The sequence below is a fragment of the Aristolochia californica genome, unplaced genomic scaffold (assembly GCF_029961685.1).
Source record: "Aristolochia californica isolate CCGP_79_NKW_82.1479 unplaced genomic scaffold, dmAriCali1.0.hap1 SCAF_1, whole genome shotgun sequence".
NCBI classification, from domain to species: domain Eukaryota; kingdom Viridiplantae; phylum Streptophyta; class Magnoliopsida; order Piperales; family Aristolochiaceae; genus Aristolochia; species Aristolochia californica.
The window spans coordinates 56,126,818-56,154,633 of record NW_027181770.1 but is presented as its reverse complement, the minus strand read 5'-3'; the positions used below and the strand labels follow the sequence as shown (position 1 = coordinate 56,154,633).

General features: G+C 36.5%; 4 protein-coding genes across 8 annotated transcripts; 2 read left to right on the top strand and 2 right to left on the bottom strand.

The window, feature by feature from the left end:
• The first annotated feature begins 629 nt into the window (after positions 1-629).
• On the top strand, positions 630-6,203 carry LOC137962250 (protein LOWER TEMPERATURE 1-like). Its single transcript, XM_068809017.1, has 6 exons — positions 630-822; positions 1,055-1,100; positions 1,875-2,007; positions 2,673-2,743; positions 5,598-5,698; positions 5,783-6,203. Exons 1-6 carry the CDS (start codon positions 688-690, stop codon positions 5,840-5,842), a joined length of 546 nt encoding a protein of 181 aa, XP_068665118.1. The 5' UTR covers positions 630-687; the 3' UTR covers positions 5,843-6,203.
• A 7,187-nt stretch (positions 6,204-13,390) lies between these two features.
• LOC137962225 (uncharacterized) lies at positions 13,391-15,023 on the bottom strand. The gene is made up of 3 exons (XM_068808974.1): positions 14,662-15,023; positions 14,463-14,529; positions 13,391-13,819 (listed from the first exon to the last, which is right to left on the bottom strand). The coding sequence occupies exons 1-3, from the start codon at positions 14,743-14,745 to the stop codon at positions 13,545-13,547; spliced, it is 426 nt and encodes a 141-aa protein (XP_068665075.1). The 5' UTR covers positions 14,746-15,023; the 3' UTR covers positions 13,391-13,544.
• A 1,358-nt stretch (positions 15,024-16,381) lies between these two features.
• On the top strand, positions 16,382-23,589 carry LOC137962234 (uncharacterized). Of its 3 annotated transcripts, none has more exons than XM_068808996.1 (9): positions 16,382-16,527; positions 16,983-17,067; positions 17,784-17,857; positions 18,042-18,144; positions 18,252-18,408; positions 19,126-19,254; positions 19,429-19,515; positions 22,965-23,009; positions 23,169-23,589. In XM_068808996.1, exons 1-9 carry the CDS (start codon positions 16,458-16,460, stop codon positions 23,304-23,306), a joined length of 888 nt encoding a protein of 295 aa, XP_068665097.1. In that variant the 5' UTR covers positions 16,382-16,457; the 3' UTR covers positions 23,307-23,589. The 3 variants fall into 3 exon arrangements, with proteins under 3 accessions (XP_068665097.1, XP_068665088.1, XP_068665105.1); XM_068808987.1 differs by having other exon boundaries at positions 17,778-17,857; XM_068809004.1 differs by lacking the exon at positions 16,382-16,527 and adding an exon at positions 16,635-16,692 and having other exon boundaries at positions 17,778-17,857.
• A 588-nt stretch (positions 23,590-24,177) lies between these two features.
• LOC137962207 (ubiquitin-like-conjugating enzyme ATG10) lies at positions 24,178-27,816 on the bottom strand. Of its 3 annotated transcripts, none has more exons than XM_068808947.1 (8): positions 27,677-27,816; positions 26,629-26,808; positions 26,498-26,548; positions 26,330-26,389; positions 26,097-26,156; positions 24,935-25,034; positions 24,562-24,659; positions 24,178-24,480 (listed from the first exon to the last, which is right to left on the bottom strand). In XM_068808947.1, the coding sequence occupies exons 2-8, from the start codon at positions 26,782-26,784 to the stop codon at positions 24,286-24,288; spliced, it is 720 nt and encodes a 239-aa protein (XP_068665048.1). In that variant the 5' UTR covers positions 26,785-26,808; positions 27,677-27,816; the 3' UTR covers positions 24,178-24,285. The 3 variants fall into 3 exon arrangements, with proteins under 3 accessions (XP_068665048.1, XP_068665057.1, XP_068665064.1); XM_068808956.1 differs by having other exon boundaries at positions 24,938-25,034; XM_068808963.1 differs by lacking the exon at positions 26,097-26,156.

Sequence of the window (27,816 nt, the reverse complement as noted above, 5' to 3'; positions counted from 1 at the left end):
TTGACTGCCTTGATAAAGAAAAATATCAAGTAGTTGACTAGACCTTAGCCAATAGCTGATTGCTAGAGAAACAAAAAGTTTTTAAAATTCTTAAACAATTGACCATTGAACTTGCAATCGACTACTCAATTTGATCAATTTGGAAAAGAATCTACGACTAATGAAGCTACATTCGATTGCCTCGATGAAGAAAAATATCGAGTAGTTGACTAGTCCTTAGCCAGTAGCCGATTGCTAGAGAAATAGAAAGTTTTCAAAATTCTCAAACAATTGAACACTAAACCTGGGATCAACGACCCACATAGTAGGAAAGATCTAGCAATTGACTACCCAAACAATAATCGAATGTCGAAGTCCAATTGAACTTGACTAGTCTTCAAAATTTATAAGTGACCTACCATTATATTCAATAACTCAAAGAAAAAAAAATATTTTACATTTATTTATTTATTTTGAAACATTTTATAGAAAACAAAAAGTCATTAGTTGGGCAAGATAGCTATTTGGTACAATTATGTTTCTTTTTCTTTTTCAAAATTACTTTTTGGCCTCCTCCGTAGACCGCAAGGGTTCCCGCTAGTGTTTCTATAAACGCAAACGCCAGCCGCTTTCGAAATGGTCGACTGGGGAGCGTCAAAGACTGGAGGGTCTGTGGATGCAACGGTGACTTAATCTCTCTACTGAGCCATGGAAGGCGGGCCACCAAAAGGGAAGGCTACTTCCTCAGGCGATTCTAGAGCCGCCCCCGCTGGAGCGTCCAAGTTCCTGGCCAACCTTCCCTCCCGTGGTCTCTTTTCCTCTACTGTTCTGTCCTCGAATCCGGTAGATGCTGCCTCCCTCACTTTTTCAAAACCCTAATTTTCGTCTTTTTCATGCTTAAGCTCTTGTTTTTTTTTTTTTTTTCTTTGAATTGTTTAGGAAGCTATATTTTTTATTGCTTTTATTTTTTAACTTATTTTCATGTAGGGTTTACCTTTATTCGGTTGGGAGACTTGATGACATGGTGTCTTCCGAGTACTGTGCACCTTGATCGATTCTTTTTCATTTTTTGTAGGGTGGAATGCGTGTGTATATTTGCGACCATGATACCTCGCCACCAGGTGAGAATTTTGCTCACAATTGTTGTTCGATGTTATTACCTTTTCATGTGTACCATATAAATTTCAACAAGTCTTGGAGTTGAGCAATGGCTCTTTATGAGGAGATTTTCGTCATATGTGCTATCATTGCCTTCACATAAGCTATACCATACTTTATAATGTACATTCATTTATTGGATTGACGAATTTTATTTTATTTTTCTTCTTTTTTACTGTACAATTGTTCTCACTTGGAAGCTGAACTATCCGTATGTAATTAGATGAGCCCCGAAGAGAGGAAATTTACAATCATTATAGATACAGTTTGACTGCACGAAATGCATGTTCTAGTGAGCTATAATGTTGTGCTCTTGAAACTATTCAGATGAATGTTTAAGCTAGATTTCAGAGGAAATTACTGATTGCTGGATGACCCTTTTGTGTTACTTTCCTCTGATAATTTTCCCCAAATCATTTTAAAATTACTGTTTCAAGAGTTGACGTTTTTGCTATGATTTGCGGTATTTCATCTTTACATTTGGGTTTCTGACTTGAATCTATGGGAAACTCTGCTTTATGATCAGCAATGGAGAGGTTTAGGTCATCGTTGGTCCTGTTTGAAATTATTTGACCTGACAATTTTTCTTAGCTGCATGAGAATACTTAAAGAGTGTAATTTTTTTTGTTTAAATTAATCCAAATTTTTGTGACATGAATCATCTTTTAGTTTTGTTTCTATAGGTGAGATTATAGCCTTCTCATTTTGTGATCAAATTATTGTTTTTGTCTCTACAGTGGAGCAACTGATAAAGACCAACCAAACAAACATATTGATTAGGTCTCTCACTCTTAAGAAACAGAAGGTCGACTCTTGTACAAAGGATTTGAAGGTTAAAAAAGTAGCTGCAGATAACACAAGGGGCAAAAGGTATTGACTCTTATTGGTTGTTGAATGAGGTTTTTTATGCATACGACCTGGCTGGGTAAGGGTTACTGAAAGATAGTTATTTTTTTGTCTTTGTTTCTACTCTTGAAAAAATTTGAGCATATTTGTGTTACAACAGAGAGATTAGTGGTATAATAGGACAACAACTTGTTGACTTGTGTCCTTATGTAGATTTTTTGGAATACTCTTAACTTACTTTCATCATATTTGTTTTGTGAGGGTCTGCAGTGATCATAGACTTTTTAGATTAGTGGTCCAATTGCTTGTACTATGGTAATTGTCCAGTTCAGCATTATTATTTTCGATGAAGGAAACAGTATACAGTACTTGTAGCAAATTATATGGCAACTCTGAGGTGTTCTGATCCTAGGGTTAGTGTATATAGTTTTGTTTTCACGTGTTTAGTGCTGGAGAAGAATAAAAAAGAAGCAAAAGTCTTTTCAACCAACTGAGAGGATACTGTTGTATAACCCTTGTGTGTGGATGCACGTGGGTCTTCCATATAATTGTCAGCAAGTGCCAGTGTTCCATTTGCTACATGTCTACTAAAAGAAATATTAGAAAGATAGTCATGCTGCTCTCAATGTGCTCCTAGTTACTCTTTACTATTGTTCTCATATTTATGAACTTTCATTTGTCTTTTTCAGATCTGCTGAAAGACCTGTAGATGGTAGAACTTCAACCAAGAGAGCCAACTTAACCGGTAGTAATCAACGAGGTAAATTACACTTTTGATATTCTACCTAAGTTCGGGGAATACCTACAGGACAAACCTCAAATCATAATGTCTTAGAAAAATTTCTCTTATGGTCTTTTGCAGTGTTCAGGGTATCTTTTCTAAGAAAATTGAGTTTTCGTTGATTGAAAAGAATGGAAGAAAGCACATAGAAGGGCAAAAAGAGCCCTCATTAAGATATAAAAATCAACTCATATCCATTTGAAGTGAATCACTCACAACAGTATGTTATAGAGAAATTTTATTTTTGGCAAGAGAATCTGCAATAGAATTTAATCACTTGCTTCCGAACAATCACCACACTTTGACATTACAATTACCATCATTACCAAAAGGCCACAAAGGTTGTCTTATCAAGGACGATAACTGTTAGGCAGATCCACTATAAATCTTTGGACTCTGGTTATAGAAAAGCTGAAAACAATGTTGATTGTGTGGAAAGGCAAAAATCCAAGTTCTACTGGCAGGTTTCAGAACATATTCAATATCAGTATCTTCTAGAATTGAACTTATTATGCATCATTTCCTGTGGAGGACTGTGTGACAAGTTCAAATATCAATGTTTAAATGGGAGGGGGTATGCATGCTTAAAGACTTGGAGGGTCCAGATAATAGGTCTGTTGGCCTCATGCATAGGGCCTTGTTGGTAAAAAGGCTTTGCTGTTATTGGAATGACAAGAATACTTTTTGGAGGTAGCTACTTGTTGTAAACTATAACTATGTCTCTCCTGTCTCCCACTAGCTGCTATTCTTATTAGAGCATCTAATATTTGGAAGTCAATAATAGCTTCATTCATTCAAGGTTTAAGATATTATGCTCATTAGGGAAATATAGTTAGATTCTGAATTGATGAATGGATTGGGGAATCTCCTTTGGCCTTGGCTTTTCCTTCTCTTTTGCTGTTGCTTACAATCAGGAGGTTTTGATTTCTCAAGTTTTTACAAAGAAATCTTAGTGGACAATGAAGACAGTGAGGTGGGGAGTCTGAGAAAATGGTTTTCTAAAAGAGTCTTCTATCAATTTTAGAAAACAATATTGTCAAATGGAATGGAGAGGATGAGTAAACATTCCTTGGGCTGTTTAACAGTTGCTTCTTATTATAAAAGTCATTTGCCCAGCTACCCTCCATGTCATGAGGCTCTCTTTAGTTTGGGACGTGCCGATCATTCAAAGGTGAAGTTTCTTCAGTGGCATGCTTCTAAACACAAATTCACACACAGTTTAGCTGGCAAGAAGAGGTCTGATAGTGGATAACTTAATTTGTAAGTTTTGAAATGGAATTGTAGAATATATGGATCCAATTTTACTCACAGCTCTTACTCCAGGTCTATTTGTTGCTTTTTTTTTTTTTAAGTTTGAATTTCACATATATTTTCCTCAAACCTTTTTAGATTTTACTGTTTCGAAGTTATGCAATGGTCTTGGTCAAAGCAAGGGAAAACTTTAAAGCAATCATCATTTCCTGCTGTTGTTTAGGCTCTCTTGAAAGAGAGGAACAAAAGAACCTTAATAACATGTCTAGATCACTAGGAGTTATTTTTTAGCATGTTGTATATTATACTCAATTTTGGTTTTGTAAGTTTTCATCAAATCGTCTTCTTTCTAGCTCTATTATGAGGATGCCTTGGTAGGATATAGCAACATCTACAGGCCATATAAATCCTTCAAGTAAATCATTTGAAGTCTTCCCTCAAGGATTGATTTAAGTCATATCTTGATGGTAGTTTTAGAGGCCATCCAATCTCTGCTGGAGGAGGAGTTGTTAAAGATCCTTTAGGTAATATTATCGGTTTACTCTGCCCTTTTTGGGCTATGCGATCCACCCGAGGCTGAGCTCTGTGCCTTACTTTAGGGATGTTCCGGTGTTCTGACAATGTTTCTCTTGTCAACTAGAGGTAAAGGAGATTCTTTGGTGGTCATTTCATGATTTTCATCAAGGAAAACTCCTTGGTGGTTTCTTCACATTTTTACATTGAGGTCCTTGAGTTTTGTTGCTGTTACATAATAAATAGATTCACACAGCTTGGGTTGCAGATTCTATGACGGATGTTTTAGCTTATCATGGGTTTTGATCCAACTTACATCCGATGTGGCATTGTAAACGATGTATTTCTTTGTATTTTTATCAGATTTTAAGGATCCAAATATGCTACCCAATAACAGTAGAAGCACCCCCAGGATTTACTCATGGGGAATAAAAATCTGCAGATATTTCAAAGTTGTAGTCATCGTTGTGGCCATGTAAGACCTGTTTCAATTATGTCGAGGGGGGACTTCCCTATTGCACTCTATCAGTTTGTAGTTTTAACACTAGTTGTCTTGTTTCTAGTCTTGTCACATTCATCTGTTTTATTCTGAGCCACCCCTGTTCTTTTGCTTGTCTTTTGATCGACATTATTGACACTCCTGGCCTGTACACAGGCTCTTTGAAGTCCTGGTACGAAACCATGCTTAGCCATATTGGTGTTTGGCATTTGTTGTGTATAGTAAAATCCTATATATTTTGAACTATATCGGTGGCTTCTATGATTGCTATAGCGTCTATTGGCCTCATCACAATACGCGAGAATGAGAGACCATGATTGTAATTCCCAATCCGTGATGTAAACTGAGTCATGTTCTAGCTTTTTTATTAGCCCCATGTGTCTATCTTTCCTGTTGACATTTGTCTTGTGGTGCACAAGGAAAGATGGAAGAGCTATGAATAATTCGTTGTCCATATTGACAGCTACAGAAATCATCTGTTCAGAAATAACTCATACCCTGTTTGATGATTCATACGTTTAATATGTTTTTCTCATTGTTTGATATCCTAACAAGTATGTTCTATTTCAGAGGGTTCAAGCACTCGCTCGCCTGAAGAATTCCAAAGTCTCACTGTAGAAAGATTGCGGGGAATACTGAAGGAGAGAGGTTTATCAACTAGAGGGAAGAAGGTAATGAAGTCTATTTATGCATTATTGGCATTCCACTTAATGTTCCTGTTACTGAGCATTGTTTTCTATGTTGCAAATCCATAGGATGAACTTATTGCACGACTAAAAGAGGATAGCCTAAGTGATTGTACCTGTGACAAATGATGGGTAAAGTTGTGAAGAGCTCTAATCCCCTTGTAGATGAGGATGGGGCCTGAGCATAGTCAGCTTCGTATGTAGAAAGATTGTGGGGAATACTGAATGGAGAGGTTTTTGGTTGGAAATCTTAGAATAGTTTTATCTCTGTTTGTATTAAAAAACCAATCATTTCTAGCTTATTTAAAAGCCTTTTGCAGTTCCAAACGCTTGTAGATGTTCTTGTCTTTCTTTTTGTTAAGAAGAATGATAGTAAATACTATCAATCCTTACTTTGTTGCCCTACCCGCTTATTTTATAGCTTTTGGAAGGAATGATATATCGTTGGATTTTGGTGAATTGGAAGGCCGGTTTTTTGGTTTTCTCAACATTTAACCAAGTAACAGTATTAATGTTCAGAGAGAGAAAATGAGCAACTAGTGTGTAATATTGTGACAACAAATAGGTGATTGTTGTGTTAGAAAAGATGTATCAACAGATCATATGGACTGTTGCCTGGGTATGCAGAATGCAGGGGAATGGACCAGGAAAGAGTGGTTTTTGCTAGATACAGACTGTTGCTAGGGTTTTAGGAAACACAGCCTTTTTATGAGCTCAGATAGATTGAAAATAGCATTAGTGAGTGAGGTTGAGGCCATCACAGCACGCGTAGCCTAGAGCCTGCGAGCGTGGGCTGCTGCCGGCACCTTGGTAGGGGTTGCCACTTGGTAGACACCGTGGCTACAAGGAAGCGCATAGGGGGACGTCTCACTATAGGGTTGTAAGCGATTATGTTTTCTTTCCAAACAAAACTTTCTGGATTTGGAAACATTTGGACGACTGGAGAAAGAAGATGATCCTCCAATCTGACCCGATTCAACTCTCTTTCGTTTTGGTGTTATCAGGTCAAAATTGGACCAGTTCGAACCAGATGAAAATGTTAACCCGGTCCGATCTAAGCCCGATTTGGTTCTTATTTTGAACCGGATCGGTTATACAGAATTGGACTATACCTAGGGGTGGCATCAAGCCCAGCCAAGCCTGAATATGTATATGTTCAAGCTTGGTTTGATATGAATACTTCGAACTTGAGCTTGAGCTCAGCCTCGAGCTCAAAAATTTTAACTGAGTTTGAACTCGAGCTCAAGCTGGGTTCGACTTCTAACCTATGTTTAAAACTACAAAATTAAGTAAATAATATATAAAGAGAATATTGTGAGGTACTTAGTATCATTGAACTACAAACTATCACAAAGGAGTACAAAACTTCCCAATGGAGCATACTAATATATAATAACCATCTTAATAGGTTATACCTCCATTAATAGAGTTTATTCCATTAACAAACAACAATATTAGATGTTGAGGGACCCAAAAAAGGGTTAAACGATCGATCATCTTTGAGGTTTGAGGTAAATAAAATCAACTATCAATCAACTAAAGAGAGAATTGACGAGTTCAATTAGACTAAAAGGTATTTTTGTAAAAAAATCTATGTTAACGAGTCAACTCACGAGTTAACAAGCCGAACTTAAAAAATCTTGAGCTTGACTTGTTATACTTAATGAACCTTATTTCAAGTTTGTACTCAAACCGATCTCGAATGGTTTGCGAGCCAGTTTGGCTTGGTGCCGCCCCTAACTAAACCGATTAAATCCGACCAACCTAGATCACACAAAAAGTTATTTGCTAGGCCCAAGCGTTGAACTTCTATTTAGTCCTAGAAGCCTAGTTTATGGCTAGAAAAAAGGTTTTTTTTTTTTTTTTTTTACATTACAAGTATAGAAAAATTAAAGTAAGATTTGTACTTTAAAATTAAAATTAAATAAACTCAATTCTTAAATGATCAAATTTAATTATAAGACCTAATTTAAGTTCTTTAGGTCAATTGAGCAAGGCTATTCTAGTCATAAAAAGGATTTATTTAGTCCAAATTTTACTTTATTTTCTTCGGTGTGGTAGATACATTAAGCATGATAAATTAATTAACTTTACTTTATGTCACACTTATTTTGTATATGTCTTAGATGAGTTATTTATGATTAATATGCATTAAATAGAGCAGTAACCACAACATCTTTATTCATGAAAATGCTTACATTAAGTTTTGTTACTTGTTGAATTTTTGGAGAAGAAAAAAAAATCATTGACTTGATTATAACTGAATACAATAAGCCTTTATTTATGATAGAGGAAACAAGTACAATCAGAAGATAATTAAACTACCCATATCCCAGTTATACCCAAAGCATAACTCTTAAAAGATAAGCCCTGAAGTAATTAAATAATTGAACTTTAATAGAAGATTAACATGACTTAAATACCTTTAAACTAAGCCTCTTTTATGAGTCTTACTTCCCATGAGACTCCTTTTAGATTCCACCAAATTAATTCTGGCTCTATGAGACTTCTTGTCGTGAGAGTCATGTAAGAGTCTTTCATACTTGTTCTTCAACAATCCCCCTCAAGTTGGAGTTTATAACGTCATATTGTTATGAAAAAGATAGTTGGTCTTCAAGAAGAAATTCTCCATATTTTATTCCCCTTAACTTATATGTTTTGGTTTTGATTACTACAACACGTGAGATTCTAAATTGTACCCAATCTTCTCAAGTGATAGGGCCATAACTTCAATTTAAGAAGGAAACACAACCACTGTAGCACTCAAATTTCAAATGAAATTCTTAAAAGTAAATAAAATAAATTGGAAGGAAGTGCAACGATTGCAACACTCAAATTCTTATGCATACCAAAAAAAAATAACAAGAAGACGTACATCAAATCAAATAGAGTAATGAAATGGCCAGACTTGATTTGTTTTGTAGAATCTTTCATACTTCTTCTATTCCCCCCCTCAAGCTAGGAGGTATCGTTAGTGATCCCAGTTTGAAATAACAAAAATAAATAAAAATTATAGTAAATTATCTCCTTCATCAAGATGTCCCAAGGATAAGTACTTAACTGGATACAATCTCAAAAAATAATAAAATAACAAAATATGGGTGATAAAAAAAAGTCAAAACCTACCTCATAGGATTTCCAACAAAATAATGATAATAATCAATAAAAGAGGTAATGCATGTCACTCAAAGGACAACAGTAAAAACTCGAAATACCAATAAAAAAAGTCTGAATGAACTTAAACCACCCATATTATGTATATAAGGAACTAAGAGGTCGGTCCAAATGGGTAAATGAGAGTCAGAAAAAAAGATGATACATGAAAAATAACTGATCAAAAAACATTATGGGGGATAAAAGAAAGAAAAAATAACCAAGACTATAATGGTGGAACAAAATAACTTAAACAAATTTGACCAAGTATGATCTCATGGGAATCTCTAGGGGGTGACCAAATGGAGAAGAAAAGCGTGCACTCTACCATTTGAGCTACATTCGCCTTTTCCTAATCATACAAAACATTAAATTGAAAATCCACTACAAAAGAAACAAATCCCAGATCATTGATCGATAATTTAATTAGTACGAGAAAGAGCTAGAAGTTCTAGTTATTTTGTCAGCAATTGTTGAAGAAGAAAAGAAGTACAGCAACTACTCAAAACTAAGATAATTTAGATCCCTTCATTTGTCAGACTTCCAACGAAATAGCATTAAAATTTCAATTTAAAAATTCGTGTAAATAAAACTGGAATTCATGGAAATAAGGATGAAAGGAACTCACACAGCAGACAAAGCAAATGAAAACTGAAAAGGGCCTCCGATGAGTCTGTGAATGCGTTTGTTGATGATCATCTAATCGAATCCTGAAAGATGAGTAGATGACCATCAACAAACATATTCAGAGCTTCAATCTCTACAGTTGGCCATGGCCTTCATAGCTCAGAAAAGGGTCGAGAAGACAAAGATGAACTCCATTATTTGAGAACAGTATATACTTGGGCATAATAGTTTAAACCAGCATATACTTAAGGAATATACTTTCCTTATTGATTTGGTCCATAAGAGGGTTGGTAGAGGGAGTGGATATCTTCTCACATTTCTCCGTCGGAGGAATCTAGGGTTTTTTACCAAAATACCCAATTTCAAAAAAAAATTTCGAGAAATGACAACGCTATGAACTTATTTTGATAAATACCCAATTTTGATGGGTCCACTGTACATGTGTACAGTCGAAGGTGACACATAAGCATTAACTGATTATGTGTCACATGTCATCTGCACTGCGTGAGTAGATGGACACATCGATTGCCATGTCACTATTCCGACACATCATATGTCAGGTAAGATGCCACATCATTAAATGAAAAATATTTGAATAATTTTTTTATTTTAAAAATCAAATTTAGAAATACATTTTTTAAGACCTTGTATCTAAAATAATAAATTCTTAAAACATATAATAAATAATTAAAGTTTTAACTCTTACTTATTTAACACCATTTATTATGGATTAAAATATTTATTAATTAAAAATAAAAAATAAAACACAAAATAAGTATACTAATTAATTAAAATTTTTACTAACATATTATCGATTTTAAATATTTAGAAATTTAAAATATTTATAAATTGAAAAATCTTACTACCCATTTATTATCGATTTAAAATATTTATAAATTAAAAAATTATAAAAAATTATTTTTAATTTAAAAATACAATTTATTTGTATACTTTTCATCTCCTTATTTACAAAATAACAAATTATTTAAAAAATTAATTAATAAATTATTTATGTGCAAAACAGCATTTCAAGTTCTAAATTCTCATACTCGAAACAACATCACATCATTATTTACAGGGAAGAAACAATACCTTTTCAAAGATAACCACCTTTCTCCTATCTCGACTGCTTTTTGATAGCTTGTAGATGGGATGATGGAGGCTCCTCAGAGGCTCATGTGTTGATCCTTCTCTTCATGATGCCCAACCACATCTCCATCCTCTTCATATTGCTGCTCTTGCTCCCCTGGTTTTGACAAAGCATTCTACAGTCAGAAGCAGCAAATAGCAGAAAATGTTCAGATCCTTGGATGGACAGACCAGAATTGCACCATCAAAATGCCTATTGTAATTGAATCGGGTTAAGCATTATTTTTACAGAGCAACAATCACAAGGCACTTGGACCTAAGGTCATAATTCCTCTACTGTTAACCAGAATCTCTCCAGCAACTCGGCCTCCAGGCCATCCACCGTTCTCTCTCTCCTCTTGCAGCTGCCAAAACATTCTCCACCATTTGCTTCTCCGGTTCCGAATTTCTCATCAGCGAGACCCACCAGAAAAACAGCGGAAGAACTTCGAAATCCATAATGAAATGCTAGAGCTGTTTTTTCTTTCGGAGCGAGTAAATTTAAAGAGAAACCATAATCGTGTAACTCTTTTCCAACAACAGAACAAGCGAAAGCAGTAAGACATCAATAATTAATTAAAAGAAACAGAAAAGAATGACGTAAAAACAAAAGTTGTTAAAGACAAATCCTGAGATAAAGCGTAGGCACGAGTATCTTCTGCAACGGATGAGTCCTCTTCCTTCTTGAGGCGCTCTCTTCTGCGGTGAGCAGTTCCATCAAGGATCAGAGCCATTGGAGAAAACCAAGACCGGAGGAGCTCTGCATGCGGATGATTTTCCGATGTCGAAGCTGCATGGAGAGAACAAGAAAAAGAAAAGAACAAGAAACAAGAGGGCTTCAAAACACTTCGTTGTGCCGAGATAAAAGGAAAGGCGGAATTAAAGAAAAAAGAAAAGGAAGAAAAATGAGAGAAACAAAAAGAAAGAAAACAGAGTATAGCGGCTTTGCATGACTCAACTAGGAAGAACAAAAACGAAAGACCAGAGAAAAGAGGCCGGAAGAAAGACGAAGAGCGTACAACAACGCAACATCGACGACGCCAATTCAAACTCTACACCAATGAGAGAAAAAGAAAACAGCACGCCGAATCTCTGGATGATGACTTGTAAATTGGAAAAAGGAAAAAGAAAGAAGGGAAGAAAGGATAGAATCTTCTTGCGCCATGAAGACCTTGGAAGAATTCAATATCTAATGCCCACTTGCATCCTCTCTCATCAGGCCTCCTTTTCCCTCTCACGATTATTATCTAACAGGAAAGAGGCTTCTGATGAGAGAGGGGAAAGAAGGATAGAGATATCGAATTCGATTTCATGGAGGCCCTTTCGTCCTTCTTGCCGCTCTCGCACAGAGGGAAGAGAGACGGGAAGGAGACGAGGCGCTTCAATTCTTTTTAAACTTTATTTCCCCAAAAGAAAACAAAACCCCGATTTTCATCTCAAACCGTTGAATAAAACAGATTCATCGGATCCGTTGGATTAGTGTGATCAGCAGAACGGATCTTGACCAAGCGTAGGGTTCAGTCACCGGGCGATTCGGATCCTAAACGGTCACTGGAAGAGACGGCCAATGCCTACTGGTTTTAATCCGGGCAGAAACGCCATAAATTGGTTGTTCATAAATTATTAAACAATTACGGGCTATCCAAGGCGATGGTTAGCACGACACAAACATGAACTGAGCCTGCGAGAGATCCTCACAAGCTTAGATTCAACCTCAAATTAATATCAGAATCGTCGTGACGAGCAGCACTCTTTTGTCTGAAACTACAGCTTCTGGGTAGTTAAAATCTAAGGTCATCCATTAAACAAATCAAGAAAATAACACTTGAAACCAGAGCATCGACAAGGAGAACAAACCTGTGGACGGCGGCACCACCAAGGTGAATCAAACAACAAACACCTATAAAAAAAAGTCTCTGAAAAGAGAGACGGAATCGATGAAGGAACCATGGACAGAATGAGCCTTTCTCTGGTGCTAATGTTGGTGGTGGTGAACAGCGTCGGGCTTGGAGAAGAAGATACTCTGAAGAGTGATGAGTTGTGTCGCCAGTGTCCAGCGTGCCAGGAGCGGCAATGCCCTGCCAGTGAAGCCTTCCCACACATGACTGCCTGGGATGATTCCCTCATTGCCGGAGCCTTGCAGTCTGATTATGTCAAGATTGGGGATAAAGGTGTCTACTCTGTTCCGGATATTAAAGGTGGAGAGTCTTCCATCTACAATGCTTACTACGGGTGGCAGTCTACCTCCGGCTCTGCTTCTGGTTACCACAGGTAATTTTCAGTATCGTGTTGATCAGGAACTACTGTTCAGGATTTTATTTCCAATCTATAGTTTTTTTTAAGAAACTGTAAGAACCTGTATGTAATCAGCCATTAATGGCGGCTAACAAAATGTTCACTGTGCAGGTTTAGCAACTACATGGACAAATGTTCAAATGGGCAAAACTACCTCACTGTAGACAAGAACGGGAAGGTGGAGCTCCGTTCACTAAAATCATTAGCAACCTTAGCTCAAGCGGACTGGAAATCAATAAACCCCCCACCAAAGTTTAATCACAGAAGCTTCCGTTTCTGGGTGAATCGTAGCAACGGAAAATGCCTCACAGTGTTCGAAGGGAAGACGCAGAAGCGAACAGTCGGTGTATCAGACTGCAAGTTCGACGGTTCAAACCCTTTTCAGCTTTTCGCATTCAGGTTTCACTACCACAAGGCCTTCTGTTGCTGCGGCCACCACAACGAGTGATCTTCTGGATTCCAGAAACTGGGTAATGGAAGAATATGACAATAAATGGCATTCAAGTATTGAAGAAGATACACCATAACCAAAATTATGTAGTTATCTGTAGCATCTTTCATCACTTACATAAAATTAATGAGCTTCAGTACATCTCTCTCACAATGACCATGAACCGAAAATTTCCCTTCAGGATGAGCCCTTGTAGAACACATACCAAACTCCAAAAGCCAATCCAGTGACGAGGAGAGGTAGAAGCAGCTGTAAGAAATTCGAGAATAATGGAGTAGGAGCCCTGTTTGCTTCTACCGTCTTAGCAGGGACGAAGGCTTCTTCCTCCTTGGGGTTGGCCACTTCGCCGGAACTAGATCCTTCTAGGACTCCGATAAGGTAACTGGTCATCATGCTGATGGCTGTGGAACTATGCCCAACTTCCTCGAAAGCTTCAGTAGCATCTCCTTTCCCTATCATTTTGGGGACGACGAAAGATCAGTACTTGTATCACTAAGCCGTTTAAGACTTAAAAGAGTTTCAGATTCACAGGCATTAAAATAACAGAAATGGGGAGAGTTACAACGACATCAATGTCATACACAGAGATTTCATGGACAAGTGAATACATCTGGCTACTATCCATGACTCATGAGTAGGGACGACAGAAGACCAACACGGGATTCACAGAGTCTAGATTCACCATAAAAATGGGTTTCGCGGATCGGTTTCTACCCAATCATTTGGGGAGGGTGGGTGAAACAGTTCTTCCCCATCTTCATCTAAAATGAAACAGTTCTTTCTCTATCTCGATGCATCACAAGAATTAAAATTAAAAATTGAAGCAAAAGTGATTTTTTCTTCCTTAAAAATTTAATTTATTCACAATAATGTTCTTCTACGCCAGGAGGGAGGAGCTCCCTGACTTTTCTTCTGAATGTAAACGATTCAATCAAACGGGATGTTTTTTCCCTCTTTCTTTCGTTAATCAATCAGGAAAACGATCTTCGATTGCTGCTTCGATACAGTTCATCTCATTTTTACTGGTTTTTACGCCTGCAAAGGGACCGACCGAACATCGCAGAAAGAGAAATCAAATATACTGAGAATTTCTACCTGATGCCTCCACTAGAACATCGTCGCCTCCTGGATGCTCTTCCAAAAAGTTGGTAACATCATAAACCTAAACAATCAAACAGATATCCCAATTCTCATCACCTAATCTCAATTGAAATCGCAAGGAAGAAAACACGTCCTTGTTGATCAATCAAAAGAGCAGAAATTGCAAAGGAGTCTCCGTTTTGTATTTTCTTACCATGCCTTTAATGATCAGCCAGCAGTCGTTCTTGGAGGCGTGAAGGGAGACCTCGGAATCAGAGAAAACCTTGAGCTCTTCCATTGCTGACCGGAGACAATCCCAAGAACGGAAACAGGAAACGTGAACTATTTGTTAATGGAATGCTTTTTATTTCCGTCTGCGACCCGCGTCTTCTTTCCAAAATGATAACAAATTGATTGATCTTCTTCCCCGAATATGAAGGTACAGCAGTGATTGGGTGAATCGTGATGTGGCTGCAACGTCAAATCAGGAAAGGAAATCCGAAGACTTTTTTAAGGAGATTAATTATTACGACACTCTTGAAATACTCAGAAATCGGGAGATTGTCGAAGAACATCAGCAAAGAAAAAAAAAAACACAAAAACAAAAGAAGAAACGTGCAATTGAAAGTTGAAGTGTTAACATCAGAAGAGTTCTTTACACCAGGACAATATGAGACCGATGGGTTCTTTACACCAAGAAGTCCCTCCACCCCAAGATCATGGAGAGAGATCTTGGATCTATTAGATCAATCATATATTCATCTTGATCTTTATCATTTTGATGATAACAAAATAGATAACTTAAAAGTGTGCTTTAGAGAGAAACCTTCTTGCACATATTTTACGGGGCGAATGTTCCATCAAGATCCAAAGCAAAAATACATTGAAGATTATTGTTGAGAAAAATAATTTATGCAGAAGAGATTAATGGAGATTTTTAAGACCGACGAGTATCATAAAAAATCATAAAAAAAATCTCAAGATTTCTAGCTATTCTAGCTATTTAAATAGATAATTAACCAAACTTTGATTTTTAAATACATTTATGTTAAAGAACTTTAGGGCATGAAACAATTTCATAACCATGTTTTAGCTAAATGTATATAATATTTTACAATGGTAAATACATTAGAATAGCCTATATCATGCTTAAAATATCAAAATAATACACTAACATATGGCTTGATCGATCATGCCGAATGTAGTTTGGAAAAACTTATAAAACATGATTTATCATTGAATCAAGTATGATCACTTAAATAGAATGTTGCTAGAAAGATGTAATAAAACATGATTGATCATCCCTTGTTGCGTGATCGATCATACAAAATTCTACATACCCAGTTCATTATAGCATGATCGATTAATTGAATTAGGTTGATCAATCAATGAGTTTTTTAAAAAGTTAAAAACTCATTCACTGATTAATAGGCTTGGGGAACCTAAAAATATAACTATTATACATGGTTGATCGATCAAAACTTTTTGTAACTCTTTGCTAACAAGCAAAAAAACAAGAACTTTGGTTGGGAAACTAATAAGTAGGCCTCCAAACTTGTAAAAAATCATGAGTTGAGCTTGTTAGAGTGATTCCGTCTACTCTTGTAGGCGGTAACTTTTCGCACCGTCTTTTGGGTTGTTTTGGCTGGCCGTTGTCTTGGTATCAAAACTGGATACGCCACGTCCAGCGTTCGAATCCTTCATTTTATCTTCACTTTCATTAGAATGACTATCTCACTTGGAGCCAGAAGGGAGTTTGAGCAAAATGAGGACTTTTTTTTTTTTTTTTGTCAAAAATAAGCTTTAGTTTATCATATCGGCCGGTATGTTGCACGGTTACCGTGTCGGATATGAATCGGCTAGAGCGTCCTATGTGGGCGCCAAACGTGCGAGCCCACTGCCTCTGAAGTCTGAGAAGCAGATTTGGAACTCTGGGAACCGGAAATTTTGGAATAGCGGTGGCTCGGATCTGGATTATTAGGAGGATTCGCATCGTTTTGATCCTTTGTAATGGCGATCGAACTTCTGAGGCTTCCTTTATACCGTTCAACTGCGACACTCTCCATCTTCTCTAGATCAAGTAGAAGACCCTTTGCGCTTAATTTCTGTTTACTTTTCTTTCTTCGAGTCGTCATTACATCTGCCCATGTACCGCGTTGTCAACTACTCTGATGATTATGATGTTAAATTCGATGCCCTATCTTTTCTGAATAGATGTTCTTTTTGTTGGGTTGTCTCGATCTAGGTGCTTACTCCTTTTTCTCGTCTTCTTTTTCTTTCTATTTTTCAGTGTAATCACGTTGGTTCTCGTATTATCATATATTTCATATTTGAAATAGCCAGAAATTCGCATTCCTTTTTTTTTTCTTTCTTCATTTTTGGCCTTTGTTTTCCTTAATTTGAGCTATTTTACATTCCTGTATATTCTGCTATTTCATCATTGCTTGCGCCTTTAGTTTTCAATATGTAATGAGATTCCGACTTCTGTTTCTAGATATTATTTTCCCTGACAGTGTGTTTTTATATTGTTTTCAGAGCTGTGGGTCGAACATCATTTGCATGTACGTCCGGTGAGAGCATTTGCCTGTACTCGTGTCGAGAAAGCTCGGCCTTCTAAGAAGTAAGCTTCTGAAGTATCAGTTTTCCATGGTCATCTTGGTGACCAAGTATGCAAGGGCTTATGATAACTCCCGCGTGGAGATATATTTAGCTGAGAATCCAGGTGTTGAATGCGGTCATGCAGAATTTATTATGCGGTAGCTCAATTAAATTCTTTCTAGAAATGAAGAATGTAACCTTGAAATTCTCTCTCGTTAGAATGAAGAAACAGCAAATGCCAAAATCTACTCCACCATTGTTGCATTGCCTTCAGATTGTCTACGGAAGCATGGAAAGGGAAAATGTATTGATTCAGATACAGCTGAATGTTACATTTCTTTTCAGATTTATAAATCAATTGGGTGGAAAGTTTGGAAGGTGTGAAGCTGTAATTTGCTGCAGGCTTGCAAATAACAACTTTGACTCTTAATCTGAATCATTTGAACTAGTACCTCAGCAACCATAACAGCATGATATGTAAATTATTGCATGTGTAGGTACATCAGTATTGATAACAAACTGTTAAACATGTAAACTTTTGCAAACTTTTAACTGTCGCTACATCTCATCACCTACGTTATAGGAATGATCCAAGCTGATCTTGTACTAAAGAGTTTTCATTTCTTCTGGCAAATACTATTCATGAACTTGAACAAAATTCTGCAACTAAACACTCTTGCGTTTCTTATTTACAGTAATTACTCATTGCTAACCAGTATTTGTCTTTACAAGGAAAAGGAGGCTTGATGAGATTTGTCTGGAGCGTTTTCAGCAGTATAGTCGAACCTTCATACAATCATGGATTCTCCAAGGTGCTTGAAATTATCAACTTGCAGGATATACCCTTTTTCTGTGCTTGATGACAACATGCTTGTTTCCTCTTAGATATGAAAGTCAAAAACCTCTGTATCTCCATTATTTTGTAAATTCCTATTTCTGATTAATTCTGGGTTCTTCCTTCACATTTTATGTAAATTCAACCCCCTTTCTCTTCAGGAAAAGTACTGGTGGATGGGAGAGTGGTTAATAAGGCTGGAACCTCTGTTTCGGATAAGGCTATCGTAGAAATAAAGGCTGAAGTTCCAAAATATGTATGTAGGTGATGGCCGTCTAAAACTACCGACTCTTGCATTTAAAGGCTCGATACCTTTATTTTTTGGCTATAATCTGATAGCAAATCTGTTTTCTTTTTCTTTATTAATCCAGAGCAGGATATAAATTAGAAGCTGCCATTGATCAGCTTGGCATTGATGTTGCTGGAAAAGTGGCTTTGGATTCAGGACTGTCCACTGGAGGATTTACTGATTGCTTGCTTCAATATGGTGCATCATTTGTATATGGAGTAGATGTTGGATATGGGCAGGTATGATTTCTTATGCAGTTTCAGTTATGAAGATTGATTAGCTTCTTGAGTAAATGAAGAATTTGACAGGAGTTTTGTACCTTCCACCGAACTGTAGTTTGGAATCTTTTTAAATGACTTTGCATTATGTATTCTTCTCTCACTAGAAAGTTTGAATATCGACTAACTTGTTTCCATTGTAACTGCAAATCCACTTTTTTCTATAATGAAAAAGTTGCTATTTATTGGAAGAAAACTGACCAGAATATTTGTTGTTCAAGTATGTAGAATGTGTTTTTCACACCAGTATTGCAAGAACTAGGCTGCAATTGAACCAATGGCATATTGGGTTCAGTTCAATCAGATTCTAACTGGTGGTTGAACAAGTAGTGATATTGTAATATATGGAAGCTTTGTTATAGTTCATAGTTCTTATTGAAAGTTCTTGTATATGATAGATAGATAGATATTCTGTGTTATGGGGTTCCTAGTGCAGTACTTCCAGTTAAGATTTTGTATTTACAAGCATTTAAGATTTTGCACTCAATTGTAAAAGTAGGAGAGCTATCCTCCTGGTCGATGAGCTGGTTTTCCTAAAGACTCACATAGGCTAGTCTAAGTACTGGAATTCTGGCCAAGCTAGTCTTATTTACTATATTGCTTCATATTGGTGAAGGTTCTGATGATCTTTCTGATCTTTCTTGTTTTCTGAAATTTACTCCTTGAATGTGCATTCAGGTTGCTGATAAAATTCGTCGTGACAGTCGTGTCAGTGTTATAGAAAGGACAAATTTAAGATATCTTTCTGGACTTCCTCAAAAAGTAGATGTGGTTACTTTGGATCTTTCATTCATATCAATACTTCTGGTAAGCTTTCTTGTGTACTATGCCTACACTCACTTTAGTACATTGAACAAACTATTGTGAAAGTTTAATTTGCATTCAATCTGTTATAGTTCAAATTGCTGACTTCAACCATATATTGACGTTGAGATGACAAACAGGAGTGTGATTGTTATTTCATCTTTTTCATATTTTTAGGTGATGCCTGCTGTAGTAAATGTTATGAAGGATGACTCTGTGTTGGTTACTCTGGTCAAACCGCAATTTGAAGCTAGAAGATCACAGGTTTGTTATCATCTTACAGTCGTTTTACAGTCTCTATTTTTCACTGTTTATAGGGCTGTATTAGCTCTGTATCCCGTTGCTGTTAATGAGTTCTGTGAAAATTTATGAACTTACAATAAAGGAAAGAAGCAACGCGAGAGAGGGCTGGAGAAGAAACTTTACTCAAAGTTGAATTGTGGAAGAGAAGATACTTAGGTTCCTTCTTTCTCATCTATTTATAACATAAAACTGATAAAAGACACTAATGCCCCTACTCCTTTTACACCCTCAGAAATAAGATTCTGTAAAAACATTTTCCTAAAGACATACATAAACACAAGTTATATCTTCTAACACACTCCCCCTGTAGCTGGAGTTTACAACTTCAGCTGTTACATTGCATATATATATATATAAAGATAATAAAAACTTCCCACTTGAGTCTTCCAACAGGTCACAACTCTTCAGCTTCAGCTCATTCTACCTCATTTTGTTATGCAATCGGTTCCTCACACGAGTTCTTCATCTTCCATTCTCCCCCTTTCTTTGATGTCGTAAAGAACTTGATTCTGGTCACCAACTCTGATAAAAAAAAATTTCAAAAAAAACTCTGATAAAAAAATTCACCACCACTGTGAAACTCTTCATTGTAAGCTCTTCAAATACCTCTTTTCTCTGTACTTTTCCTTCTGGTTGTCCCCCTCAAGTTGGGGATCCATGACACAAGGGATCCATCTTTGCCAATAACATATATGAGAGAAGTAACATCACTCTTAGCCAAATAACAAATCTCATTCTTCAACAAACAAGAAGATTGACATCTATCAAGCACTGACACAAGACTTCAACCCCTTGTAGTGACAACAAATGAAAAATTGGAAGGTCATGCTCCTTGACTCTAGTTAGACATTCACCTAAGCAGTAAAAACACATGTTGAGAAGGCATCTCTTGAAGAGCTGCCATGAGTAATGGGTGCGTGGACATTGCTCTGAAGTGGAAAAAAAAAAAAAACAAATTGAGAAAGTACTACTAGAGGTTTCACAACCTATACTTCAGCGTAAACACATAAGAAAACTCAACAACAAAATAGTGGTACCTACATTGCAGAGACACCAGTAGGCCCTCCACATGAAGTAGCTATCCAAGTTTCATCTTCCTGGACCTAAATGGTCTAACATGGCCTGGCCTGGCCTAAGTACAAACTGAAAAGGCCACACCCATCATCTCCACCAACTGAGATGCACACTTTGCTTCTGCAGTGACTTCAACTAGAGAATGGCTGGCAGTGGCTGCTGCCCGTGCAACCTCGTGAACAAGAATTGTGCCTGCAAGTCCTCCATGCCCAGCAAACAAAACTAGAAGCAGTCCTCCATTATGTTTGTTAAGGAATAGTCCCACATGGATTACTGAGTACAAAGATCTTGAGTTTATTAGTTGGGAAAGAGGTTTCCTAAGTTGACTAGTCATTTTGGGATAAGGCCTTGGACCCAATTTAACAATGTTGTTGGGTGATCATCGTTTATCAGATGCTTCACCACTTTTTTAATTTCTTTTTCCACAAAGTCCTGCTATGTGTTTCAGATAACACAACCAGAAGGCCAGAAATGTACCACAAATGAAAACATATCCAATGACAACATGGTCTCCCTCTATGACACGGAAGCTTAGAGATATATGTGTTTGGCACTTCTCCAGAAATAGTTGTCAGAGCTAGGTGGTTCCGTCCACCATTGATGGGTTAGGTACTTGACTTTCCGTATTTAACAGACCGGTCTTTTGGGTTGTATTGGCTAGGCGTTTGACATGGTATCAGAGCTGGGCACCACGTTCCACGTTCGAATCCAGCGGAAGCTGTAGGGAACGGAAACGGTGGGTGTCAGAGCTAGGTGATTTTTGTTGACTTGTATTGGCTAGGCGTTTAACATGGTATCAGAGCTGGGCACCACGTTCCGCGTTCGAATCTGACTCTTCCAAGATTTCTTTGAGCATAAAAACACTTTGGGATGCTTCAAAATGCCCTCTTCTGTTTTGCCATGATCTCATTAGTGATAAATAGCAAACTTCAAACAAGTCTCTGCCATAAGGGAACACTTTCTCAAACAATTTAATTTACCATACCGATTAGAAGATAAACAGTACACGCCAGCAACCTGACGCATATAGCAGAAACAAAAAAATAAAGTGACATGACACAGATAAAGGTTAAAAATCAGATTGTGATAACAGACATGGACTCAACAATGGAACCCTTCTGAGGTCTAAGACATCAGCAAGCTGCTGCTGCTAATCTAACTTATTCGATGACAACAAGGAGGGATGGCCATGTTTCAGCCACAATCAATAACCCATTGAATCACTGCTGCTACTAAAAAAGACATGATAACAATCACAGCACACCAGGACAGCAGCAAAAACAAAAAGGAAAAGAATCACAGCACAGCTCTGAAGTGAATGTTGAAAACTTGTGAATGGAGCAAACAATTTGTTGAAAGCCAGCAGCTGTTTGGAGCAAAGCCAGGCAGTACGACTCAAATTGGGATATGACAAATGGCTAAGTTGTGATTCTCAAACATGGAAATGGCAGCAACTCAAACACCAGAAGTCAATGCAGGTAGACAAACCAAAGAACAAAGACATACAACCAATCAGAGAAACCAAACCAATATTACTTCCTTTTTTGTTTTTAACCAAGAAGTAGAGGCGCTGCAAATAGTTGCCGAAGTGCAGAATTTCAGAATTCAAAGGACTCTCATGCTGACAAACCTCCAACACAACACAAACTAATAAATTTAAGTGGAAACAAAGCCGTGAGTTACACCAAACAAGAATTCATTGTCGTCCAGATTTGAACAGCTGTACTTTTCTTCAATAGCTTTCAACAATCTGGAAGACTCTTAAGGGACGACTTTATAGAAAACTATTGATGTTGTAACGAAAATATTACTAGGCACACAAAACAGCAGCCACAAATAAACAACGAAAAAACACAGCACCAAGTAGGAGTTTTTACTGGGAAAATGTGACCATGCCAAGGCTGAACCAAGAAAGAGATTTCACAGGAGCCATATCTAACCTAGAGATAACCCAAAGATGAAATTAACAGTAACGACTTAAAGAGTCATCTTTTCCTTGTTGCAATAAAGGAAAGAGGCAACGTGGGAGAGAGGGCTGGAGAAGAAATTTTACTCAACTTTGAATTGTGGAAGAAAAGAGACTTAAGGTTCCTTCTTCTCACCTATATATAATATAAAATACTGATAGAATAACTAATGCCCTTTGCTCCCTTTACACCCTTAAAAATAAGATTTTATAAATAAACACTTTCCTAGAAACCTATGTAAACACAGGTTACATCTTCTTACAAACTCAATGATGAAAGATGATGGCAAATGATTGAAATAATTCTATGGAAAAGTGTTTATCATTTCCTCTAGTTAGAACGTTCAGTCAATTATGTTTCTGAGTGCAGGTTGGTGGAGGAGGAATTGTCCGAGATCCTGCTGTCCATCAAGAAGTATGATTCTGTTCCTTTGTTGCTTATCAAAAAATTATTTCCAAGATACAACTGAACCTAAAGAAGCAAAATTTTAGATTATAAAAAGTTTTTTAAAGAATGAAAACTGCTGGTTTGGACTCAAAATGTGAGCTTTTATTAATTGTATTATCTACTCAGGTTCTGGAGAAGATAATAAAGGGTGTTGAAGATTTTGGTTTCTGCAATAAAGGTTGGATAGAATCTCCTCTTAAAGGTGCTGAGGGAAACACAGAGTTCCTTGTTTGTTTTCATAGAATAGCAGAGAAGACGGGATAGGTTCTTTTGTTTGGTAGAAGCCCAAATATTTAAAAACAGGAGGATGTAAAAGTAGCCAAAACAGAGTCTGGATCAGAATTCAGAAGATTTGCCTGCTCGAAAGAAAGCCCGGTGAGAATCAGGTAGGCCTCTGTCGTGCGGAAGATTTAGCTTTTTTGATTCTGCAAAAAAAATGCGGAGAATTTTGGTAAATGTACACAAAGTGTTTGATTTTATGAATCTCATTATTGACAATCATCTTCAGCAAAAGTAATTGAATAGTTTGTGATTTTCTCTCCGATTGGCAAAACTGTATTGCAAGCAGAGTTTTGGGAACAGGAATCGGGACACGACTCAGGGTCTATTGAGTTCAACTCACCCGATCTGTATGCTAACTCACCCGTACAAATTTCTACAGCAAGAAATACGATTCAGAAAATGAAACAAAAACAAAACGTCCAATATAATTGCTAATAATTATTGATTTCTTCTTATTATTAATTAGTATAGTCGTAAATTATTGATGCTTATTTATTTTTAAAAACTTAATAGTCGATACTAGTATTATTATAATTAATATTATAATATTTATTATTATCAATTATCATTTCTAAAATCATTTTTCGAAGATTTTTTATTTTATTTTAGGAGTCCTATTGATCATAAATCAGTAAATAATACATACACTTAAATTTACATAATGCTATTAATTATTGGATAATTATTCAGTATTCATCCATTAATAAGGATTTTCATTTGCGATTGACCCCTCTATTAAGCCACTAATCAATAAATACATAATGTCATATTTTTCATCCTAGTTTTAATTTTTAAAAAATAATAATTATATATTCACAATTAACAGACATAATAACCATACACATTACATGAATCTATAAAATATTAATTAATTTATTACTTATTAAACAACATCACACTGACGAAGTCTTCTTAACGAAGAAGGTTGAAAAGGAGAAAGAAGAAAGAAAAAACAATCAACTCATTTGGGCCATTTTAGCATTGTGGATGTGATTTTTAACCCAATTGCTTGACCCACAACTGACAACCATGATAGCAGATATTGATTCACAATTAAATCATTAGCTAACAGGTTTCTATCAAAAAGCAACTTCATCCAGTCACTCGTACCACAAGGATGTAGCATGAACCATGGCCTGTTCAAGTATGGATGTTCCTATCAATACACGGCAAAATTGTCAGCATTCCTGGTCAGAGGGACGGGGAGAGGAGAAACCAAATGGACAAAGTGAAATACCTCCCGAGTCATGTATGTCCATCTTGCTTCTTGCAGTATTTTCATGGAGTGTGGGGGAAGGGAATGTTCAATGTCACCCAGCCCCAGAGGCTGTCCGTCTGCAAACGAATTGATACATTTATGAACACAACATTCGGGTTTGTGAACGGAATAATTAAACATGTATTTGTGGTTGTTCAGGGTCTGTTTGGAACCCCATGAAAAAAAAAAAAAAAAAGAATTTGACCATTATTATTCCAAAAAAAAATTAGTAAAAAAGAGAATTCGATCATTATCTCATTTTTATTAACTATTTTTGGGAATAATAATGGTCAAATTCTCATTTACTTTTCTTTTCTAGGGGTTCCAAACACACTCTCAAAGAGGCAAGTACCACTCCTGTAGGCATAGAAGTACAGCACTGGAACCCTGTAAGAGCTGCTGTAAACTATGTGGAAGTCATAGATACAAGTTTCTTGATCACAGTTCTCTGCCTGGAAAAAAAGAAAAAGAACGCACATCACAGTCATTTTGTTAACAATAAGGCGAGTTATAATTCCTAACTTCAGAAAAAATAAAACTTAGATACCCCTAATAGCAAGTATATAGTTAATAGTTACATTAAACAGAAGACTCTCCAATCATTTACTCTACAAGCTAAATTAAAAAAAACAGAAAATTAAAAGGATTAATATTTGATTAGGCATAAAATACTAAAATTGCAACCAAACCACCTCTGATCCTGATAGCAAACTGATCTGCGCAACACATCAAGTGCTGAAAAGTCAACTTCAGTGGAGAAGCACTAGAGTAGATAAGAGTCACTCCAGCAAGAGAGAGGGTCCTCTTTGATAAACAATGAAACTTTTAACGCTTCAATGTAGATTTTCACAAAAAATATAAAAACATGAAAGTGAAGTTAAAATATGGCCATTTTTTAGATACTGTTTCCCAAATATGGTCTCTTCTTTGTTGCATTTCAAAACACACCAAATTCAATCATAGCCAACAGATTCTGAAGGATTTGTAAAACAAAAGGAATGATTGTCCTTTCTTTAATTTCTTAATTAAAAATTATTAGAATTTATAAAGGGCTCAGTTCTCTCTGTTTCTCTCTCGGCTGGAAAAAAAGAAGGAGAAGGGGAACCCTAATTTCTCCAAGCAAGGACACAAGACCCTCCCCTCTTCTCAGAGGGAAGGGGCCCCTCCACTCCTTTTTGCTGAACCTCATCATGCTGAAAATAGAGAGGGGACACCCCCTCTGCTGCGTCAAGAGAGTTAAGGGATTGTCAATTTCCATTATTATCTTTTCAAAAAAAAAAAAAGAGAGTTAAGGGATTTGCTGGCCCTCTCCATCTCTCATCAATCTTTCAGAAAAACAAAGTCTCAAAAATTATAAATGGGTTATGTAGTTATTTCAATTTTTTCCATTAGTGTATACTAATGGCAAGATAATATATGTCAATTAAATTTTAATTTTGTGGCTGCAAGTGGATTATGGCATCCAAGAGTGCTGTCTTAGACACCACTAAACCTAAAACTAGCTGAGAGGTTACCAGCATGACATTGTCAATGGCATCTTCTTCTCCACAGAACCTCTCCTCAGCACAATCTTCCTGTACAGAAAAATCGATTCTGAGAGAAAACTTCAGTGTGGTTCAAGGTCAAGCGCAATATGTTGCATCAAGCCATGAAAACTAAGATTGAGGAATTATTGCCAACTTTTTAGAGTTTCTTTAAATAGAATTTACAATGATGGGATTGCAGCTAAAACAAATGTAAATTGTACCGGTGGACCATTGTCAATTTTCACTTCTTTACTGCAGTATCTCTCCTCTCCAGTAACTTCCTGTTAAGAACAGTAATAACAGGGAAGAAACCACCTCAAACACCAATAATTTGCTAAAGAAGCATGGTTGAATGGATTAAATGCATCAATAGTACTGAGAAGACTAACCTCATTAAGCATGAAATGATATATATTCTCAAGGACTAGGTATCCTTCATCCTGGAAGAGAATTTGACAACAAATCAATAAGCCATAAGCAGCGACATAAATCAGAAAGACAAGCCAGTTATAAGACCTACTTTGCGTGACACACCACATGGTAATCTGGAACAAGGAACCCATCTCCATGGGGGTAGAGTGGGATTACTCTCATTCCATCTTTCTAAAAGAGCAGAGGCTGCTGTATTGAAGTTAGCTAATGTGATAGTTCCATCCCAGGAGGTAGAAGTTTCCATTGTGGTACACGATTTCAGCAAATACTGCAGAGAGGAAGTACATCACTTTGGAGGAAAGAAGTCATGTCACAAATTTCTTTCAAAGACTTGCAGGAAGGAGTGAAGAATGGACATAGTATATTTCATACTTCATCTTTGAATGCTTAACTAGAAGAACTCTATCCCCAGGGGAAAACCAAGGATTAAATCATCTTACTTGCATAATCAGTTCTGCTTTTTTATTTTTTATAAATTTAAATTTGATGAAACAAAAGTTCAAATTTATGATCTTGAACAAAAGAACAAAGGGACATCAACATATTGAACTTACAAGCAAAAAACTTTAAGCTAAGAAACAGACATTTGCTTTCAAACCTCATATAGAATACTTTGCATAATCAATAACCAGTTAATTATATTAAAAGATGAATTCAATAAGATTTCAGATTACCTAATTTTACATACAGGAAATATATCAAAACTATTCAACTTAACGATTTGGAAAATTAGCAGGTTAGTGCAATAAAATTATGCAGAAAAAAAAAAAAAAACTGTTCTTCATTATCTCTTATGAAGGGCTCATTGTTAACCAATTTTTACTTAGTTAACTACATCTAACGGAGCATTAAAATTCGCTTGTTAACCGCATATTAAATCAATCAGTGGTACCTTGAGAGAGCCGTGCTGCGATTTATATTTCAAGTTCCATCTTCAGTTGCATTTCTTTGTCGTTTTTTCATGTAACCACTGCCAATACTTGTTTTAACATAAGAAACTCCGGAACATTATAGACAATCAATTACAGTCGAATCATGTCCTCATGACTTTCTACTTCACTATTCAGCATAATCACAATGACATTAAAACGCTGAAACGGACTTTACAAAAATGAAGTTCGCATCAGAAGGAATACCTGATCCCGAGAGATTCAGAGAAGACGTAGCTGATAGAGATGACCGGTAATTGTTGAAGAAAACCCTTGGCAGCTGTAGCTGACAGTAAATTGAATTTCCGGTGCCTGATGATACTCAGGTGCCGAAGTTACTAGCGACA